This window comes from Zootermopsis nevadensis, unplaced genomic scaffold, assembly GCF_977971745.1.
Source record: "Zootermopsis nevadensis isolate Lab colony 2312 unplaced genomic scaffold, Znev_1.0 Znev_ptg000023l, whole genome shotgun sequence".
Taxonomy (NCBI): Eukaryota; Metazoa; Arthropoda; class Insecta; order Blattodea; family Termopsidae; genus Zootermopsis; species Zootermopsis nevadensis.
This window is the reverse complement of record NW_028259155.1, coordinates 8,139,979-8,156,561: the sequence shown is the minus strand read 5'-3', so window position 1 is coordinate 8,156,561 and position 16,583 is coordinate 8,139,979. Positions and strand designations below refer to the sequence as shown.

The 16,583-nt window shown below is 40.1% G+C and overlaps 1 protein-coding gene across 1 annotated transcript; it reads left to right on the top strand.

Annotated features, from left to right (window-relative positions):
* Positions 1-2,031: 2,031 nt before the first annotated feature.
* On the top strand, positions 2,032-16,182 carry LOC110831935 (GILT-like protein 1). The gene is made up of 5 exons (XM_087354550.1): positions 2,032-2,145; positions 8,180-8,323; positions 12,740-12,916; positions 13,899-14,045; positions 15,747-16,182. Exons 1-5 carry the CDS (start codon positions 2,083-2,085, stop codon positions 15,843-15,845), a joined length of 630 nt encoding a protein of 209 aa, XP_087210676.1. The 5' UTR covers positions 2,032-2,082; the 3' UTR covers positions 15,846-16,182.
* The last annotated feature ends 401 nt before the right edge of the window (positions 16,183-16,583 follow it).

Genomic DNA, 16,583 nt, shown 5'->3' with positions numbered 1-16,583 from the left:
CTTAAAGGGAATAATCGATATTGACAGTGGCAATCGTACAAAACACGTAAATATAAAATGAAGAGTTATCGATTGTTAGAACAGGTGGTGTCTGTAGTTACCTCCGGACATATCGTATTAAAGAAATCTAAAGGTGTCGAGTTTTTCTTCAGAAGCTAGTGAAAACATTTCCGACCTCTTATAGAAAGAACGACACTGGACCCTAACCTCAATCAGATGAATCCAGACCACCCACACGTTACTTTCTTGTAATTCATCTCAACAAAATTATATAATCGACATCTACATCTCACAGGTGATGTTTTATTTCATATTTTTCAGATCAAAATTCTATGATAAACAGTTACAATAACAATGTAAGTCAAAGATTGTTGAAATGCCAATTTCACAAGTTATATGTTTACCTGCGTACGAGGTGCGATCGGAAGGTTTCAAGACTGTGTCAATAGAGGGCGAACCGGATGTAGTACGAGATTCTGCCTTCAGGGGGTGCGGCCTACATTCATAGTGAATCAGTGTGCCAGCCGGCATCATCAAATTAGCATTTGTTTCTTAGTTACGGGCGTTTTGGTAGTGCATTACACCGACCCTCCTGCGATTTCGGAATGGCGTGTGCATCAAATTTTGCCAAAGACTCGCCAAAACGGCTACGGAAACCTATGAAATGCTAAAGCAAGCATTTGGGGAGTCCGCAAACTTTTGTGTGGCATTCACGTTTTAAAAATGGCCGGCCGAACCTCTGTCGATGATGACGAGCGTTCTGGACGACCATCTTCGAGCACAACGCCCGAAAATGTTACGAAGATTCAGCAGGCCATTCACGAAGATCGACGTCGTACCATCAATGACTTGTGCGACATTGTTGGGATAGGCTATGGGACCTGTCAGCTGATTCTAAAGGAAGAACTCCACATGCGACGCATCATGACAACGCGCCAGCGCACACCGCCCTCAAAGTTCGGCAGTTTTTGGCCTCAAACACCACGGCCGTCATCCCGCACCCTCCTTATTCGCCGTGTGACTTCTTCCTCTTCCCAAAGATGAAAATTCAGCTAAAGGGAAGGAGATTTGAGACGATAAAAGAGATTCAGGCAGAATCGCAGATGGTGCTTGACAGGCTGACAAAGAAAGATTTCCAGGGATGCTTCCAGGCTTGGCAGCGGCGCTGGGATCGTTGTGTTCACTCCCAGGGGAACTACTTCGAGGGTGATGGATTAATTTAATACCTGAGATAAGTGTACGGGTTTTTATAGGCGCAGTCTTGAAACTTTCCGATCGCACCTCGTATGTATCCAAAGAGATTATTCGGATAGTTTCAAATGAGTAGCAGCAGTTTCGACAAGTTATTGTTCATGATTGGACCGTCTATTACCTACCAAAATAATGTCTCACTATCAAAAACTGTGGTGTAAAGTTCCATTACGCGTGTAATCGCCACCAATATCGGGCGAAACACCGCTCATGCGCGCAGAGTCTTACAGCTTATACAGGAGCACGGCTTGTCCTTGACAACCGACAACACGGAGCTATTTCGAGTATCACACTTCACGTCTATCATGTTCCTTATCGATGTTTTTCAAAGTTTCGTGTTACTGATAGCGAGGGCGGCGTCTAGACAATCAAAGGTCAATCAAGAATGAGTGGTCCTCAAGGCAAAATGGCTGAGCGGGAGGCTGAGATTTCGACGAATTTTTTTGGTACGACCAAACAAATGGAAACGTGACCCAGACGAAGAGGGGATTAAAAATGTTAAAATGGATCTTGAGGAAGTTTTATTTGTGGATGTGGGCTGATTCATGCAGACTGAGGAAAACCACGATAGCTGTCCTGCCCCGAGATTCGAATTTGGGACCTCCGGAATACAGGAATTTCAATGCACTATGAAATGTCGACAAAAATGTAGCCCGTGTGATTCCTCGCTTCTACAATCAGTAGAGCTGATATTTGCGTCCTGACTGACGATTTGCGTACTAGTAATGCGTATTACGGCCGCGGCACGGAGCTAGCATCGCTTCAACGCTTACGGCGGCCAAGTGGCTCACTAACGCCCACTTGACGGCTGACCGTGAATTCGACGCCAACATGAAGGTTACGATGCGAGTGTTGATTTCAGCGATTCTAATTTTGTCCGCAGCTCAAATTCGTGTAAGTAGAAATCCTGTTAAATTAATCTCTCGGATTCCATTCATTTAATTACTGACTTCAGCTAAAACGTCCTTCTAAAATGACGTGAAATTCGAACACCGGGAAATTCTTATTCTTGAAATGAGTTCAGAATCCGTTACGAAAACTTAAAAGATTAAAAAACACAAAATTAAGATTCTGCCTGGTGATTTGTTTTGTGTGAGCATACAACGTGGTCACCAGGCCCATACTTAGGTACAGGCGCCAGCCTAGGGCCTCGCAGATATAGGGGGCCCCCCAAATAAAGTGAATTCTGACAAAAATAAAAAAAACACGAATTTTTACTACGTAAAAATTACAATGATAAATATCAGGAGAGCGGAGAAAATCTAACGTGACGAAGTTCTTACCGCAAGATCTTCTTCAAATGTAATTAGGATGATCATATTAAGGCAGCTGAGATGGGTGAGACTTGTAGCTTGAATGGGGTGGAGGGGAAAATGAGAATGAATACAAAATGTTGCTCAGAAATTCTCAAGTGATGGGGACCGGTGAGACCTAGGCATAGATGGACGGATAATATTAAAGTAGATCTTCACGTAAATAGTTCGCGACTTGCAATAATAACTTTGCTTAGCTCTGAAGTTGTCGTTAATGATAATCAGGATTGTTTAAAGTTCCATTCGAGGGTCCAGACGTGTTCAGAAACCCTGACCAATAAAGTAACCAATAGGGTTTGTCGGTTTTTAAAAACTGGGTTTAAAAAACAGGTTTTTTGTGGATAAATTTGTAAAATTCGAAAACAGGTTTTTTTTCAAAATTAGGTTTTTGTATAAACCCTAGTAACCAACTCCACGATGCACGATGTTGCTTAAGAAGCTGAAATGTTCATTACCGTCTTCACAAGCGCAAACCACGTGAATCCAGACACAGTATCTTGCATCTTTACGATCCGTCTCCATATCTGATATACGAGTTTATCTTAGACTGAGGCAGGGCGACACAGATATTAAGAACCTGGAGATAACTGGGCCACATTTTCAAGCTAATATAAAGTAAATCTGTCCCACTGCACGCCACGTAGGTCGCTTGGGGGGAGAGCCGGTATAGCTCCTACTAGTTCTTAACCTCGGCACTAGATGGGGTGAGTGGTCAGCTTCACGCCTCCCCAGCTGTGTTTTACACCCAGAAAAGGACCCCAATACCCACTGGGTGGGACCCAGAGCAGGCCTGGACGCAGAGGGTAGAGGTAAAATCCTCTGCCCCCGTCGGGGATCGAACCCCGGTCGTCCAGCCCGTAGCTAGTCACTGTACTGACTGAGCTACCCTGGTTATTAAAAATGGAAAAAGTCGGATACGAAACGTGACAAGGCATCAGTCGCTACTTTTAAATAGAAATACAGAATGTAAAAGACAGTCAATGCAGACGGATATAGATACAAGACTTGGACAAAAACACAAAGAATCATGTGATACGTCATGTAAATTGTAACGAACGGATCTCACGAGCGTCGATGTCAACTCTTAAGTTCCATTTCTATGGCTTCTATGCTGATCTATCGTCCCTATTTACAGAGTCTGTTCTTTGTTACATAACTTAATTAAGTTATTATTCCCACAGGTCCTGATGGGTAAGGATTAAGCATTTGAGTGTCTTCGGACGAATGAAACTTTTTTTTCTATATGTTTCTGAAGGAAAATCTAATACAAAGTGAACGCAGCAATTTCCCGCGAAAACTTTCGACAGAGTCTTACATATTTCACCAGTTTTTGTCCGAAAGTATTGACAGATCTCATCATTCGATAAGCAATCGTTGAATGTCATAGAAAAAAGAATATTATCCCGAAACTGAAGGACATCTCTCTTCATCTGCAGTAATTACTTTCAAATATGTTTGTTCAGGATTTTACGTAATCCTTTCTTATAAATATAAACAGCAGTTTGTAGATGTGTTGAAATCCGAAATGCAATATGTGGTTAAAAAGTCTAGAAAAATAAGTTATAAGATAGTGTAATTGCGTCATATTGTGAATATTCTAACAATTATTTATTTTAATCCGTCTTATCACAATATTTAAAATTTCTTATAATTAAGATAATAAAATATCATTGATGTTCCATATCGATTGATCGATTTTCCAAAATGTAAATCGATCAATCGATATGGAACATCAATGATATTTTATTATCTTAATTATAAGAAATTTTAAATATTGTGATAAGACGGATTAAAATAAATAATTGTAAAAATAAGTTAATAAGACATTTTGTGTTTTATCCTGTGGGCGCCAGTACATGTGAATCTCTTGTATGACCATATTTTGAGCAAGCCACATATTATCTGTCGAGATGACTCTTCACTACATTTTAAGAAAATTAAATAATTATTCATTCATGTGTATATTCGGTTATTTCTATGGCTCTCCGGTCCGTATTCGGTCCTATCCTCCGCTGCCTTCTTCAAATTCCTAATCCTCAGGAGCAGTGTGGCATCCGTTCGAACTGCATCCTCCCATCTGTTCTTGGGTCTTCCAAATGGTCATCTTCCTCCGACACTTCCTTTGAATACCATCTTTGGAATTCGGATGTCGTCCATCCGAATCAGATGACCTACCCATTGAAGTCTATTAATTTTTATAAATTGTGACAATGGTAAGTCTTTATATAATTTAAAGATTTCCTGATTAGTTTTTATCCTCAATTCACCTGCGTCTTGTGTTGGGCCGAAAATTTTCCTCAGGATTTCCCGTTCAAACCCACGTTTCACTCCCGTATGTCATTACGCTACGGATGAGAGTTTTATATAAAGTGATTTTCACTTTCTTACTCATTCCATGAAATTCTATCAGTGGTAATATCGAGAAAAATGCTTTATTGGCAGCTTGAATTCTGCTTTGTATTTATACCACTTCCACATTCTTATTTGTTATTAATACTCCCAGGTATGTGAATCTTCGCACCACTTCTATTTCACGTTCCTTAATCTTTATATGATGGTCTAATAATCTTCTTCCTGTTTGTATTAAGGCTTTTGTTTTCCTTGTGATAATTTGTAATCCACTTCAACTATTCTTTGACTGATCTTAACGATTTTCCCAAAATATTTACGTCATCCGCGTACCCAACTATTTGTACCATTTTACGAGGCACGTCCACAAAGTAAGTTTCCCACTCGTCCCACAGCTAGCAAACCTTATATTGCGCGAAGCGACTGTGCGTACGTGATAGAGCAATGACGAAGCATGGCGCATGCACTAACGGCACTTCCCGCGTTCTCACAGTAGCATCGTTGCAGCTGTTGAAGATGGAGGTTCTTATTCCAGCTCCCGCCGACTGTGAAGTGCGGTCAGTGATAACGCTAGGCCGCACACGGCTCGACGGACAGCAAGTCTCCTGCAGGAGTTCAGCTGGGAGGTGTTTAATCATTCACCCTACAGCCCGGACCTCGCTCCCAGTGATTTCCATCTTTTCCTACACCTCAAGAAATTCCTGTCCGGTCAGCGTCAGCGTTTTGAGAATGACAGAGAGGCGGAGATGGTTGTCACACAGTGGTTCCAATGCCAGGCGGCAGACTTCTACGACACAGGTATTCAAAAGTTGGTCCCACGGTATGACAAATGTCTCAATTCCGGTGGCGAATATGTTGAAAAATAGCTGGACACTTGCTGTATCTGTTGCAATAAATATTTCCATGAAATTGTGTTTTGTTTCTGTAAACGGCCCCAGGGAAACTTACTTTGTGGACGAGCCTCGTATATTCCAAAGTGCGTTTGGTGTCTAATGCTAGTTTTCTAATTAAGATTAAGGGCAAGATTAAAGAGAATTATTTATTGTAATTCTGTCTCCCAATTGATTTTGTATCTTCCATCGTCATATTCGTAATTCTTATAGTTTCCCACGTATCTTGAATTGGTGCATTACAAGGCTGATTCTAGTATCTATGGAATCATATGCTTGTTGGAATTCTACAAATATCTGTGTTATCTCTATGTTTCCTTCCCAGAATTTTTCTAATATTTGCTTAACAGTACATATTTGATCAATGGTAGACCTGGCTCTCATAAATCCATCCTGATATTTCCTTCGACATATGGCCGTAGCCTATCTTATCACACGTAACAGCGATATCCCTCTGTAGTTTTCACATTTTTTTTCATCTCCTTTCTTGTATATAGGACATATTATGATCTCCTTCCAATCTTCCATTAATTAAATTCACGTAAAATATTTATCACTCTTAATTACAACGAATGGCAAACAAAGGCTTCGACGTTAATAGCTCTTCTGAGTTTCGACATTCCGTTATGTTTAACGAAAATGCCTGATCGTGTAATGGGTGGGGTCGCATTGCGTTCCGCGAATCCACATTCCCTACATTCCGCGCATAGTCTGAAACTTTGTCGAACAGGACAACAGTTCACATTTCCTGCTCAAAATAATGACCTCAACAACCTCCAAGAGTTTCGCCATCCGACTATGAACCACCTCATCTTATTATTATTTAGTGTTCTGTCTGACGACAGGTCCATATGAACAGGATCCTTCCATCCTTTTCTCGGACTGGGACCTGTTCATATACGTTCTTGGCAGATGATCCAGAAGTGGTTTGCCATTGCCTTCTTCTGTGTGTGAATGGAGTAAATGCTGGGATGCCACGGAGGAAAACTCCGTGTTGCCTAGACCACGGCCTTGCCCAACACAAGTTATAAATTCGGGCACCGCCGGGAATCGAACCCGAGACCCCAGGATTACAAGGCCAGCGTTCTAACCGCTAGACCACCTCATCTTATTATTATTTAGTGTTCTGTCTGACGACAGGTCCATATGAACAGGATCCTTCCATCCTTTTCTCTTCTCGGACTGGGACCTGTTCATATACGTTCTTGGCAGATGATCCAGAAGTGGTTTGCCATTGCCTTCTTCTGTGTGTGAATGGAGTAATTGTTGGGATGCCACGGAGGAAAACTCCGTGTTGCCTAGACCACGGCCTTGCCCAACACAAGTTATAAATTCGGGCACCGCCGGGAATCGAACCCAAAACCCCAGGATTACAAGGCCAGCGTGAACCACTCTATAAAGTATAATAAATTCTCCTCCGGCTACCAGCCGTGTAAGGTGGTTTAATGGAGAGAACACCAACGTTTCGACAACCATCTTCGTCCTCGTCCTCAGGGTACAGTACCCTCAGAACGAGGACGAAAGTGGTTCTCGAAACCACCCTACACGGCTGATGGCCCACGGAAGAATTCCTTATACTTTGTCGCCGTGAAAGCTTCATATCATATATCACTCTGTAGAGAAGCGATCTAAGCCACAGGTAGCTTATATTTAAACATGTTTTTCACATTATTACAAAACAGCATGTTCAACTTTTAATTCAGATGTTCTCAGTTCTCATAAAGTTTATTCCAAGTCTTAAATTTCATTTAAGTATAACAGTTACTATTAAATTATGTCCGCGGATAGAATGTCCCCAAAAACAAAACAGGTATTTTCATTCATTTACTGAACCGAAAGCTTAAAAAAGTAATTAATGTTTCGATTCTGGGCAGGGGGAGAAATCTTTTCTCGGCCAATATAGTCCCCAGCCCGGCTCTGAGCAGAAAATCGTCTAAATAATATTTAAACACGCAGTCCGTACCGCAAAGAAAACGCAACGCCTCACCATTACAAACCACAATCATTTGACGCTGTCCACTCGGATAATCGTACGAGACACATAAATACTCTTTGGGCGAAATGTAAAACTCTTGGTTGATAAAGCAGGGCGACACATTACCACCACTACCAACTACGTCTAATGCAGTCTTCTTGACTCTCTCCAGGCGAATTCTTCGAGACCGCTTCCTTCCACATCCTTACCTATTCATTAATTACCCAATCATCTATCGCTGTGCAATTTAGACGACTTACAGCGTCATAAAATGAATCACGATCGGAGACTCTTACTTCGGAATGTGAAATTACAGCCAGTTTTCCAGAATTTAAGACTGGATTGAATGGCCTTGAAACGCGCCCGTCGGCGTAATAAGATGTGATTCGCTGTGATTTCAGGGAGAAGCTGTCAACCTGACGCTCTACTATGAGAGTCTGTGCCCTGACAGCATTCGCTTCATCAGATTCCAGCTCTACCCGACCTGGCTTCTGCTGACCGATGATAACCTCTCCGTGGATTTCGTTCCTTACGGGAAGGCAACAGTAAGTAACTGAGCACAAACGGATATCACAGGTGAAGTTCAAGTTTGTTTAGGCTACGTTAGGTTAGGTTAGGTTAGGTTCGATTTCAAAGGTTAGGTTAAGATACATTTTGTTTGATTTGGTTTGGTTAGGTTAGGTTTGATTTGGTTAGGTTAGGATTGATTTGGTTTGGTTACGTTAAGTTAGGTTAGGATAGGTTTGATTTGGTTAGGTTAGGTTTGATTTGGTTTGGTTAGGTTAAGTTAGGTTAGGATAGGTTTGATTTGGTTAGGTTAGGATTGATTTGGTTTGGTTACGTTAAGTTAGGTTAGGATAGGTTTGATTTGGTTAGGTTAGGTTTTATTTGGTTTGGTTAGGTTAAGTTAGGTTAGGATAGGTTTGATTTGGTTAGGTTAGGTTTGATTTGGTTTGGTTAGGTTAGGATAGGTTTGATTTCGTTAGGTTAGGTTTGATTTGGTTTGGTTAGGTTAAGTTAGGTTAGGTTAGGTTAGGTTCGATTTCAAAGGTTAGGTTAAGATAAATTTGATTTGATTTGGTTTGGTTAGGTTAGATTTGATTTAGTTTGGTTTGGTTAGGTTAGGTTTAATTTGGTTAGGTTAGGTTTGATTTGGTCTTGTTGATTTTGGTTTGGTTAGGTTGGGTTAGGTTAGGTTTGATTTGGTTAGGTTAGGATTGATTTGGTTTGGTTAGGTTAAGTTAGGTTATGATAGGTTTTGATTTGATTTGGTTTGGTTAGGTTGGGTTAGGTTTGATTTGATTTGGTTAGGTTAGGTTAGGTTTGATTTGGTCTTGTTAATTTTGGTTTGGTTTAGTTAGGTTAGGTTTGTTCCTGGTATTACCCAGACAGATACACACACGGCTGATCCATAAGTGCCAGAACCTAGCCCCATCGAAGTGGAAACTGCTATTGAGAAGTCGAAAAAGTATAAATCCCTGGCACTGATCAGATTATGGCCGAATTGATTAAAGCAGGAGGCGTTCCGAGACACACAAAATGAATTGCTTTATGTGGGATGAGGAAGAAATATATTATTTTATTAATTCATAAGAAGGGCGATAAGACTGACTGTAATGATTATCGAGGAATCTTCGTCTTATCAATCACCTACAAAGTATTATCTAACATTCTTCAGGCTAGGTTAACACCATATGCCAATTAAATTATTCGTGTGGGTTCCAAAGTAATACATCTACAATTGGTCGAATTTTCTACATTCCCTTGATACCAGACAAAAACTAGGAATACAATGGGACAGTCCATCAACTATTTACAGACCTCAAGAAAGCCTATGACTCAGTTAAAAGAGAAGCTCTTTACAATATTTTGTTTGAATCTGGTGTACCTAAGAAGGTAGTCAGGCTAATTAAAGTGCATTTAAATTAAACCTCCAGCAAAATTCGTGTAGGTAAACATTTGTCCGATATATATCCTATTCAGAATGGCCTGAAATGGAGATTCGTTATCACCACTGCTTCTTAATTCTGCCTTGGAATATGCCACCAGGAAAGATAAAAAATCAGGGCGATTTCTAATTGAATGGGACGCATCAGCTTTTAGCCTATGTTGATGATATTAATCTGTTGGGCGATGATATAAATACTATAAAACCAACAATGGACACCCTTTAGAGCTAGTAGGGAGGTTGGTCTAAAAATAAATGCAGAGAAGGTAAAGTATGCGTTCATGTCTTGGCATCAGAATTCAGGACAGAACCAAAATATAAGGATAGCTAATGAATCGTTCGAAAATGTGACAAAATTGAAGTACTTTGGGACGACTCTGACCAGTCAGAATGACATTCATGACGAAATCAAGAGTATAGTAAAATGAGGGCATGCCTCATGTCATTCAGTCTAAAAATATTTGTCCTCCTGTCTTACATAAATAGGAAACTAAGGGTTAAAATACACAAAAGCGTATTTTTGTCAGTTGTGCTGCATGAGTGGAGAACTTGGTCTGTCACTTTGAGGGAGGAACAAAGTTTAAGTGCCTTTGAGAACTTGGAAGACGGATCATGGAGAAAACTGCATAAAGATGAGCTTCACGTCCTCTACGCCTCACCTGATATTGTTAGGGTGATTAAATAGAGGATGAGGTGGGCAGGACATGTGGCACGCATGGGGGGAGGGTGGCCTGAAGGGAAAATACCGCCGGGAAGACCTAGGCGTTGGTGGGAGGATAACATTAATGGGAATCGATGGAGCGAACTGGATTCAGCCAGCGCAGGATAAAGTCTTATGACAGGCTTTTGTTAACAAGGTCATGAACCTTTGGGTTCCAGAAATAAAGTGGGTTATTCTTTGACAATCAAAGTATAAACAGTCGACTTTTCAAAGAACATATTGTACCACAGATTGAATAAATCTCCTGCTGTACCATCCGTTCTTTCTCCGAGACAAAGCAAACATTTACAAGCGGCCCGGAAGCATGCGGCCATCTATTGTTTGTTTATAACCGCATATCCCGTGCTAGGCCTATATTTTGCGGTTCTATAAAATGGTCGTCTATGCTGTTAGTATTTTCAAAACACATTTGACGGGTTAACTCGTCTCATTTCAATAAAGCATTTACGTACATAAAAATCAGTTTCAGCACATTATTCAAAAAAACATGCTTCACTGACCTTGCTGTGTTGTGTCCTGGCAATCAGCTGTTTCCGCCCCATTCTCGTCACACACACACACACAATGCCCATTCGATTAACAATCGACGTCCAGTATTTGTAACTAATAGTACAGTTCTACTTTCGCTGGTCACTTTCCTTAGAAAATCATAGCACAGCCTACAAACAGGTTATTTCAGCTGGTACAGTAAATCTGCGTAAAACATAATTTCGATCAGAACACAAGCTATTTTAAGTTAGTGTGGTTTTTCTCAGCCTCGAATATTAGTTATAAATAGGACATGACTACTTTCTTGAACTCGTCTATAATCATGCTTAACCTCACTTTATTCTAGTTGAAATATCATAAAGAAACTTATAACCCTTGAAAAAATGCCTAAGAACCATCTGTCGACCGAAATCTGCACTATTCAAGCAATACAACATGGCTGCTTTGTTAACCTATTACGGAATGTTAGGTTACCTCACGATTTCCAGAAAAAGAAAGTTAAAGTTCCATTGTCACAAATTAACTTCCTCACAGCACTTCCTAGACTTTCATTTAATATGCACGCTTACGTAATTCACGGATGGTAAAATTACATTTTGGTAAAACTGCCGACGTGATACCAGTCTCATCTCACTGTTGTTCTTATGTGACGTCACCACGGAACTCAAACACATCTCACACTTCTGAACACACATTTCGATTAAACGCATTGTAATAAAAGTAGAGTAGTCTGTACAAATAAAAGCTGAAGTAAACCTTAATTGTAAATTGACACTTCAAACAATGGAACTCCACACAACCAGTTCTTAGCGTATGAATCCTTTAACCTGTATTTTACGTCATCATCGACAACTGGAACCGGAAGTTCGCTTAATATCGATCTTAAAAAAAGTCGCACAACGATACAAGCGCTATCGATTACACGTACGTCACCACATCGATATATGACATCTATTAATTAATATATGAAGCTAAACCCTCCACATCATATTCTTCTTTAACCACGGTTTCCGTTTTATAAGGGTCAATGATCAAAGTCTTTAGACTACACTCTACGATTTCTTCCCTGCCTTCGAATTCTATTAAATGGCTTCTTCTGGGTCATCCCAAGCGTTTCTTAACCTTAAATATTACTTGTAACATCCTTCTCAGTATAAAATCTCCACGTGAAGACTCTAACCAATACATGTAATAAATGAGTTTCTGAAATTCAGAACTCTCTTTGCTTAAAATACGAATTCTTCAGGAATCAATGAAAACTGAATTACATCTCTTTCAATCAAATTAACGCTACTGTGTTTTAAATTGTAAGCTACGTTAATGTATCACGTTTAACGACATATATTTGGAACCAAAATATATTCATAATTCGATGTTTGTTTTGGTGGTAGTTAATTATTTAACAGATTCTAGTACATTAATTACAGGAATTAATTCTTTGCCGATTTAGGAATCGGGTAGGATTCATGGTGAAATCAGAGGGGGTTAATCACAGATGATGTCAACTTATCAAGATATAAATATATTATTTGTGTTTCTGTGTGCTGACCACATGTAATTTTCTGAATTTACCTGTTCTGAATCTTACATCTACATACTATCATCAATACTTCATTCTCGGATACTGTCAATCTGTGTTCTTTCATCAGATTTGGACATCAAATTTTCCATATAAAATCACATGTTTAATTATAGTATACTGGATTGGTGTGTGTTGTCTGTGAGATATGCTGATGCCATGAGATATACAGTAACCGTAGATACGATACATTACTAAAATAAATTATTCTGGATTATTTTCAGCAAAGCAAGACGTCAAATGGGACATGGGTATTTGAGTGTCAACACGGGGAAAATGAATGTCAGGGAAACAAAGAACAAGCATGCGCCCTCTCACTGCATCAAAACAACGCCTCGATTCAAGTGCAGTTCATCAGCTGTGTCATGAGCGCATGGAGTCCACCTGAGGCTGGATCTCAGGTGATTCCTACGCCAGGATTGTATCAGTCCTTAGCTCTTGAAAGACTTGAGTGTTCAATGGCAAATTCTGGCGATAAATTGATAAAATGAGGATTATCTGTTTCCAATACAACATTTCAGTACTGTTATAAATTACAGTTTCATCCCATAACCTATTTCTTACAGGAACCCATCTTTATTACTTGTTCAGGCCGTGAATGGATGAAGTAGTTTCAAGCAATGACTACAGATGGCTGAAGCTTCCTGTATGTTCTATGACATGGAAAGTAAACACAGGACCCTCTGCAAATTCATGACCTACTCAGTCACGACTTAGTCGACACTTTCGATTATTTGATCATAGTTTGGTCCCATTTAGGTTAGATAACTGGGACTCTATTAAATACAATTTTTTTCGTGTCTATACAAGATGGATGATATAATGATTACATTTCATCTTTATGATAGTCATCACAAACACGCCTGTCCATCTGCCTCGACTCATCCCACTGATCCTCCAAGTCACCTTCTCCCCTCATTCTGCGTGATACCAACCTTAACCTCTTGTCCCATTCCTGGGCAAAATTTCCCTCGTGGACATTCGTCTTTTACGTTCATGATCAAAATCTTGTTTGGAATTCTGTCGTCATTCACTCATGTGTGTCGAAAGCCAAGCTTACAGTTAGTGCCATTACTGAAAATATTTTAAGATACTGATCACAAAGTATGTGTAAAGAACTTGCAAACTACAAGTAATTAACCATAATACAGATCAATTATTTAATCATCACAAAATATTCTGATATGAGTTGCACCCTAGTTTTAAGGGAAATAGAGTCAGTGTCTCGCATTCATGCAATAATATTTTAATATTTAATAAAATATTTTATTGTGATTAGACAATTAAATAATTATAATCATCACAATATGACGCAACATTATCATCTCACGCATTCATGCAAGTTAATGGAGCATACTTAACATAAAACTGTGAATGTTTCAGTGCGCAGAAACTCTTGGCATCGACTATACTCCAATTGAGAACTGTGCCGAAGGAACGCAGGGAGACGAACTCCTGGCAGCACTGGGAGATCGCACTCACAACTTCACGCCGCAAATAACATTCGTGCCAACAGTTGCAATTAATGACGTGAGTGACATTCCAATAATCACCAATTTATATCTGAATAAATTGATTTATAAAATTATAAATTACACTAAAGACCATAAAAATTCAAACCATATATAAAATATATCTGGGATCAGTCTGTCTCTTTTCTATTCTTGTTACTACAAATAACAGAGTATTTTCTTCAAAGCAGATTCGCCAACTAACTGATCAATCAATTATAGTGATCGTAGTAGTTTTTGCCCGTAGAATATTCAAGCGGAAGGCTAGGAGCGAGTCACTTGTACGACAGTACAATGTTTCATCTTCCTACAGTTTGTCAGACTGAAAGCCCAAACAAAAGAAACACACTGACCGTGCCACCTCAGGTACACAGAATAGGTCCGTCCGCCAGCTCCGCTAGCTTCTCCACTGGCCTAAAAACTACTGCGCTGACCATAACCTCACTCATTTTCTTCTGGACTCTGTCTGACTTCGGATAAACAAATTGTTTCTTCTGTTTCTGTCACGTATCACAACCAAAATAATGTTGGTTCTGGGAAAATAGTTCTCAGAGCATCAACAAATGTTGAAATTCTATTTCAGTATCTAGGTGGTTCCAGGTGAGATCTTGGAACAGCAACTTGCTATCACGAGTGAGCTCTTTTGTGATTTTTACTTAATGTCTCCATGAAACAACATGACAGTATCTTAAAGTAGGCCATGACTGCTTCCTTATACGAGGTGCGATCGAAAGGTTTCAAGACTGCGCGTATAAAAACCCATACACTTATCTCAGGTATTAAATTCATCCATCACCCTCGAAGTAGTTCCCCTGGGAGTGAACACAACGATCCCAGCGCCGCTGCCAAGCCTGGAAGCATCCCTGGAAATCTTTCTTTGTCAGCCTGTCAAGCACCATCTGCGATTCTGCCTGAATCTCTTCTATCGTCTCAAATCTCCTTCCCTTTAGCTGAATTTTCATCTTTGGGAAGAGGAAGAAGTCACACGGAGCTTAGAAAGGAAGTTGGGGTCGGTTCTTGCAAGATCTTTGAGCTCCTGACAAACGAGAAGTCGATTCTGCTTCTGGTCCTCAGACAGGATGCTTCGCATGTGGAGTTCTTCCTTTAGAATCAGCTGACAGGTCCCATAGCCTATCCCAACAATGTCGCACAAGTCGTTGATGGTACGACGTCGATCTTCGTAACATTTTCGGGCGTTGTGCTCGAAGATGGTCGCCCAGAACGCTCGTCATCATCGACAGAGGTTCGGCCATTTTTAAAACGTGAATGCCACACAAAAGTTTGCGGACTCCCCAAATGCTTGCTTTAGCATTTCATAGGTTTCCGTAGCCGTTTTGGCGAGTCTTTGGCAAAATTTGATGCACACGCCATTCCGAAATCGCAGGAGGGTCGGTGTAATGCACTACCAAAACGCCCGTAACTAAGAAACAAATGCTAATTCGATGATGCCGGCTGGCACACTGATTCACTATGAATGTAGGCCGCACCCCCTGAAGGCAGAAGCTCGTACTACATCCGGTTCGCCCTCTATTGACACAGTCTTGAAACTTTCCGATCGCACCTCGTACATAGGCTTTCTTTACTGTTGTGTTCACGTTTCATGGTCATTGCTATGCCCTCAAATGATCAATACTCATTCATTATGGACGATTTAATTAATCCTCAAATGAATTTACTTAGAACGCAGATAACCAGGCGCTGTAAACCCTTCTTTTTCTAGGTCTACAGTCAGAAAGATCAAGATGATGCTATGTCAGACCTTACGAGCGTGATTTGCCGATACATCACAGGAACAAAGCCAGACGCATGTAATGTTTAAAATAAAATCATAAAATACGGGACTTTTTCTAATAATAAACTAATATTTTGAAGGGTAACATAAATGGCTTTAATTCTACGGAACGTATGACGGAATTTCTACGTCTCTCGTCTTTTATAATTAAATACAAATATCCGGAACACTGCAGTCACGATAAAATTATAATGATTTGTTGAAGAGTTATTGAAGTCAATGGCTCCATTATGAAGCTAATAATTACTAGTGACTACAAAATGTCTTAAAAAATCTAAGAGTCAGATCACTATAAATGTCTGATAAATAATGTATTCAGTATTTTGTCTGTATTAAAAATAATAAAAATTAATTTAATTAATAACTATGTCAGTAATTTGAATCTCCCCTGGTTGTATTACGAGCGCTACGCAGGGATAGCCCTCCCTAGCTTGATCGTCTGGGTCATTGGGGTACTCGGCCCTCTCACCAGGACAAGGTGAAAACCATGAGAGGGCTTTGGAAATTCTTTTAAGTATTCCATCCTCTGTGTCAAGACGTGGCTCGCTCTAACAAAATTACCATCACCACCTGTAAATTGCAGCTTATGCGTCATTCAACTGGTCGTGCCCCATACTATTACAATATAAACAACAGTCGAAGTCCAGATGCTAGACCAATAATACAGGGATCTGTATCTCCCACTATTTCTAAGACATCTTCAGCCACTGGACTCAGCTCTGTTAAGAAAAACCCTCTAGAACTAAGTAGACTGTGTCTATGCCC